A 14189-nucleotide genomic window follows, 5' to 3' on the forward strand; every position below is an offset into this window, starting at 1 on the left:
CACCTTCTATTCCATTTGAATGTTGTTTGAATGGTTGTCTGTTTTCTTATAACATATTCTATATTTTACATAATTTGCAGTGGTTATATCCACAGTTTGTTTTAAGAAACCATCCTTTGATATTGCCACTCTAATTTTCCTTTTAATGACACATCTATAAATTGTGTGTTTAATATAATACTGGCACATGTATTTATGTTTGCAAAATGCAATGACATAGTCAGCGTGGACACGAGTGGAAATACTTTGGTCTTGAGGTTTTTATTGTTTTTCCAAAGATTATAAACTTCAATCAATCAATCATAGGTCATCAGCAGTGTTATTGCATTATGGGATCCCATTGGTAGTTATCTAATAAAGATTTAGGTAATCACTAATAAAATAAAATATATCTGTACGGTTAATCTGCTTTAAGACATTGCCTCTCAATGCCACTCCTTTTCTTATTTCTACAGCTCCTTATTCTGAGATCTGTCAGATAGTGAATTTCCATAGGATCCTGTTTGGACATGTGTTTGTATTTCTAGCCCCTGTGTGTGTAGCATGCATGAAAAAACAATTTGAATTTCTCCTCTTGGGGACAGATAAAGGATCTTCTTCTAAAAAGTTCCTGGCCAGAAAACACTGGCAATGCACAGAAAAAGAAATCCTTTGTTGCCAACTGCTGGCTTTAGAAACCCTAAAAAGTTGCTAACAGAGGGTATCGTGTTGTCAGATGATACCCCATGGTTTAAGAGATTGCTCAGTTTGCTGTGTGCCTATATGTTCAAACCCATTTGTTATGAATTATCAGGATGCTTTCTCCTACTGCAAACCTTAGGCTGAAAGCTAAAAGTAAAGATAAAAAAAGGAACTCTCCTTACTTTCTTTTACTTCAAACCTAAAATGCCTTGGGGGATATCCAGGGGTGAGACAAAATAATAGTTATGTTAAGCAGAAGTTGGACTTCCACTGAACTCTTGCATATTGAAACATCATCACTAGTTCTCTTTAATGTTTCACAGGACAGGCTGACACTTTTAAGGAAAGTGAATAATTATGAGCTTTTCAGGAATTAAATTGGTATGCAAAGGCTTTGTTTAATGGAAAGAAAATAAAGAGAACAATAGATGGGAAAAACAATCTACAATAAGTCTAGACTTAGAAGGAACCGTTGAGTCTAATTATCTTATTGAAACCTCAAAAGCATTTTTCTCTTCCCTAGGGTGACAGCAGCAGTTATTGCCTCTCTGTTCCTAAAAATGAAATGCCATACATTAAGCCGTTGAGCTATTATTAATGAAACAGAGGCCAAGATCCAAAGAGAATAATGGTGTCTGGCTCCCTCCTCCATGGGCGAGGGGTTCTGGAGAAAGTCTGCTTACCTCCCATGTGATGACTAATTCCGAGCGACTGCCACCGCCTCCACTCACATTAGCTGGTGTGACCTTCGGAGCTGAAGGAAGAAGACAGATCAGCTTAGCCTTGTTGACTTCACACAACGCTGAGAAAGCACATGTTATCATTGTGTTTTTTTAGAAACTGTAAGGAGAAATAACTTTTGTACATATTTGAAGTCAAAAGTCAGAACTCCTGTCACAGCTGAATTTGGGTTAATTTCTTGGTGTAGTCGACTAAAGATAACTAAACTAAATCTGGCTCTTTCATTTGACGTTTTATGAGATGTTTTGCCCTTTTTAAAAGATACCCTTTTTAATGGCCTTTTTGTTGAAAGAGAAGAACACTAACAGCACTCTTATAAAGTATCTGCACATTGAATATTAAACTTTAACATCTTAGCTTAGCTAAATAAACAGCATTTGGAAAGGCTTGTTTCCATCTTACTTTACATACAGTCTTAATGCAAAGCTAACTCTCTCTCTTGGCATTATTATAATATTTAACAGGCTGAGTAGTTTCAAAACTCTCTCAAAACTGCTCTTTATGACCAATTCAAAAAAGAAATGTGGAACATTGATTGAATTCTGTTTTTGATTGAATATATGGAAGCCCTGAAAGGACATTTTATTTTACTGTTTTCTTGTGGTAACAGGGATATTTTGATTGTTTTCTTCAGATCTCACCTTCAATAGACTAACACAGGAATGAGTCCTAAAACCAGGAAGTGAGTTAGCATTTTAGGGTTCTAACCTCTAAAAGTCAATGAGGATTTTGAATGGGTTTGAGGTTAGACACCTGAAATAAGGTCTGTGGTTAATACAAGCTCAAGAGTTGTTGAAGTTTGTTAGACAAGATAAACTATGTTAGCTAAGACCCCTACTTGTGAATTTTAAATGCAAACTTAAAACTGTGCTTGCTAACAAGACAGCTAAATGAGACTACAGTGGTTGTCGAGGAGATTAAACATTGGGAACTCTCTCACTAATCCGCCTTACAGCCTCTACTCGTGTTCTTTAGTGCTCTTGCAGGTATTAGGTTCATAAACAACTTCTTAGGTTACAGTTTCACTTGCTTCTCAAACCTCAAACCAAAACTAAATAGATTGATGAAGTATAACGGTCATAACGTCAAAATCAACGAAGTGAGTTCGCTTACATAACGTTAGCTTTTTACTTCTCTCGGCTGCATTAATGCGTCAAACTTCTTATGAATGGTGTTCATCTGTAAAGATTGTCTAGATGAACAAAACAGCTACGCATTAAAAATGCATGTTTGCCACAGAGCTTTTTTTCTGTAATGATCCAAAATCCAATGCAAAAATCCCATAGGCGAATTCTTGTTTGAACCCATGGTGAAGCTACTTTCAGGTTGGCCTACAAAAATATGTCATCGCTTTTCCAGTCTATATGTCTCTATCACAGGAAAACAGAGTTACAGTAAGTAAAGTGTACTGATGCATGTCTGCTTACGGCTTCTGTAAAAAGGAAAGAAAGAACAAACATTTCTGATAGAGGTAAAAGACTTTTTCCTGCTCATGCAGTACGTACAGGTCCCTTTTGTCCTTGCTTGTTTGGATGGCTTGCTGGGCTCGCCGGTCCCGATGGTGTTGCTTGCCAGAACTCGAAACTCATATTCCACCCAAGGGCTCAGGTCTATTACTGTAGCTGTCAGTCGGTGGCCCCCCACCATCTCAGGAACTGGCATGAAACACACAATGCCCCCTTCAGTATTGAGAAACTTTGTATGTTTTTGTGTGTGCGTGCTTTAGCAGCAGACAGTCCACCAGGCTGAAAGGCCGCAGATATCTAGGACTCAACTGTATATACTTGTGACAGGAGCCATCCCTCACAAGGACATGTAATATACACACTTGGTTAAAAAAACAAACAACAAAATAAAGGAACCATGCAAAGAAACAAGAGACAGTTTAAGAGATGGGAGATGGTTTCAATAATTGTGAAAAGTTCATTTCTTCTGTTGAAGGAGCCGCTCTTTCTTTCTTTCTTTGTCTACCTGCAAGGTCATAATGTGGTTTTGTTTCATATAAATGATCCTGATGTGATAAATCAATGAGGTAAGGAAAACTATCTTCTATCAAGGTGTCCTTAATTTACAAAAATATCAATACAACAAGCTATACAGAATGGGATAAATGCACATACACTGCTCAGGCATTAAGGCGAAGGACCCCATTAAAGAGGATGTGGGGAAAAATACATTTGTGCTATGAAATTACAGCCTCAGCAAGAAGCTTCATCATCAGGATAGGATCCATGGTCAGTGTTTCCTGGGAGTTAAATCTATCATGATCAGTAACACATAGTCATCAAAAAGATGCAATTGCAGGCATTTATCAGTTCAATAATTCTTTTGATTTTTGGAGTGCAGCATCAGGGCTACCAGTACATGAACAGCTGAAGTTGTTGCAATGCCATGCCAATGCTTCTTCATTTGTCCTCTATTCTGTCACATCTGCATCAACACCAAAGCCACTTAGTTGATTGACACAACAACCCCCTTTCAGCCATGGAGGAACCAGCAATCCAGGATGAAGTCAAAGCCCAGCCCAATGAAAAAAAATAGGCAACACTGTTTCTGACATAAAAATAAAAACACTATTAACACAGATTTGTTTTTTTTTGTTTTTTTTACAGAAGCTTCTACACGACAATCCAATACAAGAAGGATGGCAAGACGTTTGGCAAAAAAAGAACCATTTGGTCAGGATTGCAGCTAGTGGTGCTATACTCAAGGAAGTGCAGGTTTTTGCACCTCTGCATTGACTTAATCTTTTATCAAAGAAGGTTAACGATTAAGAGAATTTTTAAGCTGTAAATCAATAACAGTACTGATGTTATAAATCAGACTTGACACATTAGATTAAGAGATAACCCTTACAATGGTGTCCATATTGAGATGGTAGGTCCTCTTTAGGAGAAGACAGGACCTATTAGAAATAACATTTTAGTCCAAAGCTCATCAGTGATTCGTTCAATGCAGAGATACAAAAGCCGATGTTGTGTGTCTGTTCTGTACCGTTCCTAGCTTATGCCTACCTTTTCTCTTAAGTTTACGTTGGTGTTTTCTGTACAACCAAAGCAGAGTTGGCAAAATGGGAGTTTATAAAGAGAGCTTCTCATTTTTCTATTCTTAGTAACATGAAGTAAAATGTCCTCTAGTTTAATGAAATTCTCAAATGTCATACTAAAGCTAACTGTGAGGCGGCCAGAGAGGTCTGTGCCTTCTAAAATATATAATCATGACCATTCTACCATTGAAAACCAGCTAGTGTTGGGATAAAAATAAAATGTTAAATATTCTCACAGGTCAAGTGAAGAGCCCCCCCTCCCCCCCTCCCCCCCTCCGTGTGATTGGCGGAGGCCACGGCTGGTTGGAGAGAGCTTACCTGTGGTGACAGCCTGCCACCCAAGGGAAAATGGTGTCCTGGCCTGGATGGTGTATGCCGTAATTGGACTGTGATTATCAGGACCAGGCCTCCAGGACAGAGAGGCAGTGGTATCAGAGATTTCCTCTACATGGATGTTGGTTGGTGGGCCTGGGGGACCTGATGGATGGTCAAGCGGTAAAGACGACAGAGAGATAGAGAGACATATTTAGGAAAGAGGAAGATGAGGACGGGAGGTGGTGGGTGGGGTGTGACTCAGGAAAAGATGGAGAGATGTGAGAGAGTCGCCATGATTTTAGCAGCTGCGGACACTGTAGCCAAGTCTGTTCTGTGTGAAACCTCTGGGAGCTATCTGGTCTAATTAGACTGTAAATTTCTTTTAAACCTTCAAGACAGAAATTACTTTTTCACCTCCCTGTTCGTTCTACACTTTTATTTCCTCATCAGACAGTACCGATAAACATTCATCTCTTACAAACTTGTCCTTCTTCAGCAATAATAAATGAATTAATGTTATGAAGCCCTAATGACTGATAGGCATAGGACATCTTTAGAATTAGTCAAGGGGAAAAGTGGAATGATTTTCTTTCGTTGTGGCTTACCTCTGACTACCAAGTCCACAGCAATGGAAATGCTGTCCACCTTTGTTTGCACTGCGCACGTGTACTTCCCTGCATGCCTCAGCTGGATATTTCGAATCATAATGTCTCCTGCGGAATGCTGCTGTCATTCAACACGTGCAAAGTCACACAAGCACACACACACACACACACACACACACACACACACACACACACACACACACACACAGTTCTATAAGCAACACGGTAAGCCTCCAGCTATTGTAATTCAAGAACAATACACACTTTTTAGCCACATGGGAACAACAGCAGCTGAACAGAGAGCTCATTCTCATGTTTGTGTATCTTGAAAAATAAGTCCACAATACCTCATGCAGCCTTTCCTCAGATATTGTAAGGAAAGACCCAGAAATATCTCCCTAGCACACTCCATTTCAGAAGTGTACTGATTTTGATTGCAGTATAGAGCAGTTTCAGTTAAAAGGAGAAGTCTAATTACTTATCTAAATTGTGAGTTCTTTAAGGCAGTCTTTTATTCCATCTCTAATTGCAATTCCAAGGCTCACATTATCATTTCATCAGAGTGGAGCGGCGCAGGTTCTGTAATAAATTGGACATGGCGGAAAGCTGTAGCATAATGGCAGAAGGAATTAAGGGTGACTGGTAACTTAATCAATGTAAGTGTAGCTGTAAAGCAATTTATTGGGGAGAGGAGACTGTAAATAACGGTGCAAGAATCACCTTAATCATAGGGGAAACAGGGAAAGATGCCTCAGTGTTCTTTTATTTTTTCCCCCACACCTGCAGTTTTTGAAGGAGCCTTGAAAACTTTGGGGTAAAAAATAAACCCACACATCACATGTTGAAATGTTTGTTGCAAATCTTTTTAAAGTACACCGCTGCTGCTTGAGACTGAGTGCGGTGTGTGTATGTAAATTTCATTTTAAAATAAACCACAGGCAGCAATTTTCTGGCCATAAATAATACACTTGATACAAACATTCCCTCTGCACTGCGGCGGAATTTATTATGACCCTGCTAAAAGGAGCAGCAGCATAATATCGATGTACCAATGAATCTTCAGAGTCACCTCTTGACCTTTACTCAATGAGATCTCTGAAGGGGTTGAAAAATAAATCAATGTCTTTTGTGGAGCAGAAGATCACAGTCGGCCAAAGAAAATAAGCCTTCTTCAGCGAACCACAACACAGTTAGCTTTCATAATAGTTCTGTACAATATGGAATGACTAAAAAGCTCCTGGTCATGTTGATCAGTGTTGAGGGATTCAAAGCGATCAAAAGTAATGGAAAATGCTTAGTGACCTGAGATGAAAACCTGTCAGCTCAGTAGAATTAGCAGTTTGCGTGATGTGATCGGGCTAGAGCTCTGGATTTCAATAAGTTAGCAAAAGGAAGACTAAAGGACATGTGAAAGTTCAGGTAGGACTCTATGACAAATGGTTTAGCTCGACCCTGATGGCTTTGGAAGAACGAAAATGTGTTATTATGTTTATTTTGTTTATGTTTATTTTATGATGCCGAAACAAAACGTCTACAAGGAGAGAGAGAGAGAGAGAGAGAGAGAGAGAAAGAGAGAGAGTGAGAGAGAGAGATAAGATTCTTTGGCTTTGCATAAATTTGTCATTCCTGCCTCTGTCTGGCCATGCTGCTCTTCTTCAGCTTTATCACTGTCTCAAATAAGTACAATTAACATCAAATAACTGTAAGCCATAAGAATGTAAAATGTTGACTCCTCCCCTTTCGTACTTCACTGTTTTTCACTTTTAGAAATGAGTTTAGTGCAACATTGAAGTGAATTGATCCTTTTCTCCTCAAGCTACATGAAATGATGACAAAATAACGAAGAGAACAGAAGGGGGCAGGAGATCAGTCTGTAGGGACTTGAGTTGAGAATCCGAGGGTTGCTGCTTTAAATCCTGGAGTGGACCAAAATATGGAAGTTAGTCTGGAGAGGTGCCAGACCACCTCTCGAGCACTGACGGGGTGCCCTTGAGCAAGCCACCGAACCCCCACCACCTAGAGGGGCACTTCCAGTGGGGGCTGCCGTTGCACTTTGAGATCTCTCCATAAATGCATGTGCACAGGTCCTGCTTCTGCATGTGTGGCTTTAATAAAGTACATAGAATAAATAAATGAATAGATTCCCTGTTGCATATGTCATTTGATCGTATTTTAAACAGAACAACAGACAACCTATTTAAAAAAAAACAAAAATTAGAGACGCTTTTCGGCCAGGTTTAAACAATCCAACAGAGATTATGGACTTACACCTCCCACTTTTTCAAAGTATCCACCGTGGCTGCCGAAGTGGATGAGCTGCTCGTTGAAGAACCAGGTGAACTTGAGCTCCAGTGATGGATCGTGGCTCACTTGACAGGGCAGGACCACGCTCTCCCCCACAGTGATGTCAAGCGTGGACGGCTGTGTGGTGATGATGGTCGGCTCTGAAACACACAATCCACATCCATACGGGTTTGATCAAACACACTTGTTCGGCTTCCTTTCACAGGCATTAAAATTCCGCCCAGGAAATGGCATTGCAAAAAGCAAAGCCCTTCCATCATCCTTATGGATGTGTCAGACTCTAATAGAAGGATATATGGGATAGAGCATACTGCAAACTAGGGCGCACAGCTACAATAACTGGTATTAGTTTCGGCCTGAGCTCGTCTCTATGGGGATTCGGAAACGTGTCTCTCCTGCATCCTGAGAAGCCTCCATGTGTCACTGCCAACTCAGCCATCAGCCTGGAACTCCTGTGATTGGCCTGAAATTCCCGAAACACATCACTAGGAAAACAGTAAACAGTAGTGAGCACTTCTTCTCGTCGTCACTGCACTCTTTTCAAGCCTGCAGTGTATTACAACAGGATCACAAGGGAATAAGGCAAGTGTCTCTTATCTACACTTGTGTGTGAGTATAGCAGAAGAGGAAGGTGGAAGGACATGAGAGAGGCGAGATGAAAGGGAGAGGCTTTGTTCTTTGAGTGTAAAACACCTGTGCTCCTCTTGGGGGTGCTGTGATTACTTGGTTGAAATTGCCAGACCGAGCTCACAGACTAAATTAACCATGGCCAATGATCCTTGGACAGGCATAGATTCATGTAGAAAGTGCCGGTAGTGCAGTCTTCATCCAGAGTGAATTCGATACCTTCATTGTATTGCCACCCTTCCTCCCTTTCCACACACCCACACACACGCACGCACAAACACTACACCCCATGTGATTTATCTCGTCGTTTTCTGATATCAGGCCAGAATGCTATCAGCTGGTGGGTTTTGTCATATACACAATGAAAGCATGTGTGAGAGCCCCAGACCCTTATTTCAGGGGCTAAATGGTGAGCGATGGCAGTGTGCAGAAAAAAAAAAAAGATCCTAATAACACACAGCGGGTATTCAGGGCTCTGTGTTTACTATGTCTGCTCTGTTTCTACAGGCCAGCTACACCTTGTAACAAGGGCAGGAAAGAAAGGAAAAGCTAAAAAAAAATCTAAAGGCCAACAGACACATTTCTTTAAAAACAGTGTCAGGACTGTAGCAGCTATTTTTATTCTGAGAGTTATCCTAAAAGAAGTGTCGGCAGAAGATAGGGGAGAACCAAAGGCTCAAGAAGGATCTTAGGGATACACTTGCATGGATCTGCAGACAGATGTACTTCCTCCTCTATCTCTTTAACTGAAACGATACTATTACAATGTATTTCCTTTATTATGACTTTAACATGAACTCCTCTCCTTGTGGTGTGCACTGCTCGCTCTATTACTGCCTGCAGGGATTCACTGGGACAATGATTGTGGGAATATGCTTCCTTATTACCCTCCTCCGTCATCATTTGTGACAGATTATGGACAACCAAGGTTGGTTACACAACCACACACTGGGCTCTTGAGCCTAATTTGATTGATTCCCATCTTGTACGGTGCCTTGTTACCTCCTGCTACTGTAAACGGAACGATAGTAACCCATTTACTTAGTGGGGTCAATCAGAGACAAAGAGAGGGAGCGGGCTAATGTTCTGAGCCAGACTGGATGGCACCCCAGGAAGTGCTGCTGAGTTGGGTCAAAGCACTATTTACATCTTTCAGTTGTACTTATTTGCTTTCTCCACAATGATCTCGAGTTAAAGGGCCCAGTTCTACGAGGATGCAAAAGATCCCATTTTGCCCTAATTTTACGTTTCTGCACCCTCAACAGAATGGATGCACAACAATACAGGGTTGTTGTTGTTTTTTTGTTTTTTTTATCATGATCTGATGTTCATGAGCGGTGCACATAACTGCATCTGTTCACTGTTTGAGGCAAGTATTCATAACACCTATGCTATTTTCTATTGCTGTTGCCGGTCACTGTTGATGCAGCCTCTTTAATTTTACTTGCAACCTGAGTCATTTTGTTCTCGAAGCGGGCCTGTCTTGTTATAATGTGGATGGAGCTGATGTTCAACTGCTAAAAATGATTGATTCTATTAAATTATTTGCATAAGCCAGATATCTCTTCAATAATTCAAGGCTGGCTGGTGGCATTGGTAATTTGAATAAATTGGTGAATATTAAACACATACTATTTTGATTTGACCCTGTCTACATTTGTTTTTTTTTCCAAATTCCAAAATGACTTTAAGAAAACTTCATTGGGACTTTGGCCAGTGGGACATTGTCATGTGATTTCTGTGTTGAGAGCTGTGTTATGTTTATGGGCGTTAGAGTGCTTCTGCAATGATATAATCATTTATAATTACATGCTTAGAAATATGCATGTGCCTCGTCTTGACCTATCAACTTCTATCCATTATCAATGGACAATGTTCATATTCAATTTAGTTTACGTGACTTTGTCCCCTGAGATAGGCTTGTTCTTCATCTCCTTTCTTCTGTGTGTAGATTCTTGTAATGCTGAAAAATCTTGATTAAAAAACGTTTTATGAAGAAATAATAGCACTTTTAGAATAGCTCTATTGTATTTATGCAAAATGTCTCTTGAAGAAGGTTGAACAATGCCACTAATACTCTGCCTCCTCGACAAAGAAAGGTGCAGGCACAAAATTCATGACTGCCAGAGCTCTTTTTCAAGGATCACAGACATTTTGTTTTTTTCATTAAGTGCTGAATTTAGGCCTAACTGGAATTACTTCTCGATTCATGCAGCTTGATTACATTAAACAGCACCAACAATCACAGCACTGCATGTGGTGGGAGGCAGGGAATGTGAGTAACCTGTGGGGGCCCAACAGATGACTTAGTGACAGAGGCACACAGTGGGAACACTCAGAGAAGCTGTGCCACAACAACATATGGTTGAGCAGAAAACAGAGCGGGCAAACACTTACAGATTCTCCTCTCTGAGGCTTACTGACATGCCTCACATGACCAGTTTCAACAGCCTTCACACAAACAGCACCCATTATGAATAACGCTTTTACATCTCCAATGCAGCAGAAATCCCTCCAAGCTTTGACGCTTAAAACCTGTAAAGTATTTTCTTCTTGTGTATTACACTCTGGTATTTTTCAATCAGGGAGAGTGATGGGACTGTGAACAAAAATATGAAGAGGGCATTGAGAAGTCACGTTATGTGACCAAGGGTGGTTGACGATAAATTCATTAAACTGAAGCCATGTCATGAATCGGAACACATTTCAGAACATAAAAAAAAGGAATAAAAGGCTGAAAACATATTATAAAAAGGGTGGATAATTGTGCAATGTTAAAGCAAATGTATTCAAAACTGAAACCATTTTTTTCAGTTTTTAAAGTTAATCTCAAAAAAATTAAATTTTATTCTGAAAGAAATATAACATTTCTGAAAACATTAATTTAGATTGAAAGTTTTCCAAACTCACAGAATGGCTAAATTAATTTTACAAGGCATTTCCAATTTTGTTAAAGTATCACATTTATATCAGTGTCTGTGTTAAACATGCTTGAAACCAAACAGGGACATTCAACATTGTGGGGGAAAAAGTTTTCGAATGCTCACACTGTTTTGAAAGTTTACCAGATGTACAGTTTCACTTTCATAGAATCTTTCAGAAGTGAGTTTACATCACCCACTTTCAAATACCTACCAAACAGTTGCAAGCCTTCGAGTCATGTATGGCAAAGAAGTAGTACAGCTTTGGTCTGAAACTGTGAAGTTTAGAAACTACCCTGGAGGCATGTTCCTTCAATACGAACCACAATCCACAAGCTTGGATAACTTGTGGGTCTTTTTAAATAATATAACAAACAGTAGAGTGTGGCCATGCTCTTTTTGTAGTTTCTTGAGATATTCATTGTTGTAAGCTTGTGCTATACAAATAAAAATGGATTGATTGATTAATGTAACTGGTCAGCCGGGTAGGTTAAATTAACAGACAATGACCAACAACTAGACAATCCAATTCTTTTAAATCCTCTCAGTCCGAGAGCAGTCCTTTCTGTCCACATTAATGTCATTACGTCAACAGTATCATAGAGTCTTAATCTTCTGGATTGTTCACAACCTGAAACTAAATTAGCTGACACAGTAGTGACTGAAACTTTAAACTATATATTCAGGGACTACAAAGGGTAACTAATATGTAACGGCAAAATGTTTGTATGAAAGTGAAAACAGATTAACTTACGCAGACCAAACTATTTTGATCTGTGGTTGACTGAAAAGGTGAGACCCTGAGTGATCTGTATAGAAATCTGTAGTTATACTATAAGTCCATAAATCTGAGGATTGAGGCCCAAGGAAGAAACACCCTTTTTTCAGTTAAGGCCAAAAGCTTTTGCAGCTTTACAAAATGTGATGGTGCAAATGGAGCGAAGTCAACATCATTTATTTGAAGGTAAATCAATAGAACGTGATGTTTCACATTGCTAAAGAAGTCCTTCAATTCCACCTTTTAATTTCTCATTTTATTTTGTAGCAAGAGTCAAACTCCTCCCACATAGTTTTTTATGTGAACCATAAAAATGTAAGTTCCGTCAAGGACAAAAACTTAATTCACTATGAAACCTTGTGAACCTTCTTTACAAATTACATACAAGATTCACTGAAAACAGTATCAGCAACCTGTGGCTGCTCAATGGGTTTATTTTATTTTTATAAATGTCAGGAGTCATAGGTTTCTTATACTATAGTTGTGAACAGTCCACAAAAAGAAAAGGTTTGCTTGGGCACAGTTTGGTCTATTTGGACACAGCTTTAAAATTGTGCCTATCAATATCTTCAAAGAAGAAACTAGTTATTTTCTATAACCCTTCACACATAAGGAAAACATTTTTCTCCCGTCTGGGTGAAGGGCTGCATTATGTTTTCTGTTCATCAGAAGTTTTTTCCAGGTTGGATGTTGTCTTTTTATTGGACTACACAAAGCATTGGCATTAATGTAAATATTGTCATTATAGTGTTGTGTAGAAGACTTTTGCTTTGTCAGCTACTTCCTCGTTATTTTTGCACGCCACATCTTACCTCAGGAAATCTCTGCTGGTCTTCTGACTGTCTACAACAGTGAGGAGAACGTCTGAGTGCGAACGACTAGGTCAAAAGAATCTCTGGAACACTCCTCCTGAAATTATCTATGTATTGTCGCCGGTTCGAGTCCCAGTACGGACCAAATATGGTAATTGCTCTGGTAGCTGGTGCCCTTGAGCAAGGCAACAAATCCCACATCCCCCCACATCCAAGAGAAGAAGACAAAGACGACAAACAGCCAATCATGTTGTCAGAATTTGGGTCAGCGGGCTTACAGAGGTTTGGAGCAAAAAGAAAACACAGCTGAAATGAGCGATAGCGAAACAGAAGAAAACACCAAGTTTACCGGCTCAAAGCAGGAGAAAAGATTGTCTGAAAGAATGACCTCTGTGTTTACAAATGTTTACAAACATTTTGGCTATTTGTGCCAAATGCAGCTAACACGGGCAACACCACTAACCTTTTCCAGTGTTTCAAACAGTTTAAATATGTTGGAACACACTGAAGGAAAGAAATCACCAAACGTAAATGTAAATAATATAAAACAGTGTATGGTGTGGACCCATAGTTGGGCCAGTAGGCTAAGTGTTACTGGCCAGCAGCTAACTGTCATATCAGCCTTTGACATGACCATGCACCGAGCTTGTGATGTGTCCCTTTTTAATTATAGTTTGTGATGTTCTGACAAAAAGGAATAATTAAACCATAATTAAACGTCTGTTTTTTTTAAACTTTCACTCAAAAGAAAACATCAGATTTTAAATTTGAAATCAAATCAATTCAATTCAAAACAATTTGTCCCCAGGGGAGCAATTCAAAACAATGAAAGAAAAAATGCTAAACATTTGTCGAGATAATCGCTTATCTAATCGATTATATCGATTATCGATATCGTCTGATATGACATGTTTTATTGTGATAACATAACACAAGTACAATTTTGGTCTCATGGTGGCAATGGAGAGTAACTTGAGAGGTCAAAACAGAAACAACAAGTCACCCTTAAGGACAAAATGTAACATAAATGTCTGAATTCAAGTAAAAGGCAAACAAAAGTTTTTCAGACATTTCGTTAAAATAACACATACAGGAACCACACAAGTGGCTCAAGAGGAAAAGTCAGGATTATCAGAGTAATTACGATACGAGTACCAGGATGTAGTACATGAAAAGAGTGACACTGCCATTTATAGAGGCACACTGAAACGCAAAACGGATCCTTTTTAACTTTCCACGCACCTCCAGAGCATATGGTAGCGATGATGTGTCACGGTGTTGGAAAGATGAATTGCCTTCATGGCTTAGAGAGGCAAACAGAAGTGAAAACAGTGTGATCTCAGAAGTTTTGAGTTCACT

General features: G+C 39.4%; 1 protein-coding gene across 4 annotated transcripts in view; it reads right to left on the reverse strand.

Annotated features, from left to right (window-relative positions):
• LOC306822440 (contactin-4-like) overlaps window positions 1-14189 on the reverse strand; it is a 166711-nt gene that overhangs the window by 5786 nt on the left and 146736 nt on the right. For 2 of the 4 annotated variants that reach the window (XM_079341490.1, XM_079341488.1), the window contains exons 13-17: window positions 7657-7832; window positions 5389-5506; window positions 4787-4945; window positions 2928-3077; window positions 1365-1435 (exon numbers count right to left, since the gene is read on the reverse strand). In XM_079341490.1, coding sequence (XP_079197616.1) covers window positions 1365-1435; window positions 2928-3077; window positions 4787-4945; window positions 5389-5506; window positions 7657-7832 — 674 coding nt within the window. Of the gene's footprint in view, window positions 1-1364; window positions 1436-2927; window positions 3078-4786; window positions 4946-5388; window positions 5510-7656; window positions 7833-14189 lie in introns of all 4 variants that reach the window. The other 2 variants (XM_079341489.1, XM_079341487.1) reach the window with 1 other exon arrangement.

Source organism: Symphodus melops (assembly GCF_947650265.1).
Source record: "Symphodus melops genome assembly, chromosome: 4".
NCBI classification, from domain to species: Eukaryota; Metazoa; Chordata; class Actinopteri; order Labriformes; family Labridae; genus Symphodus; species Symphodus melops.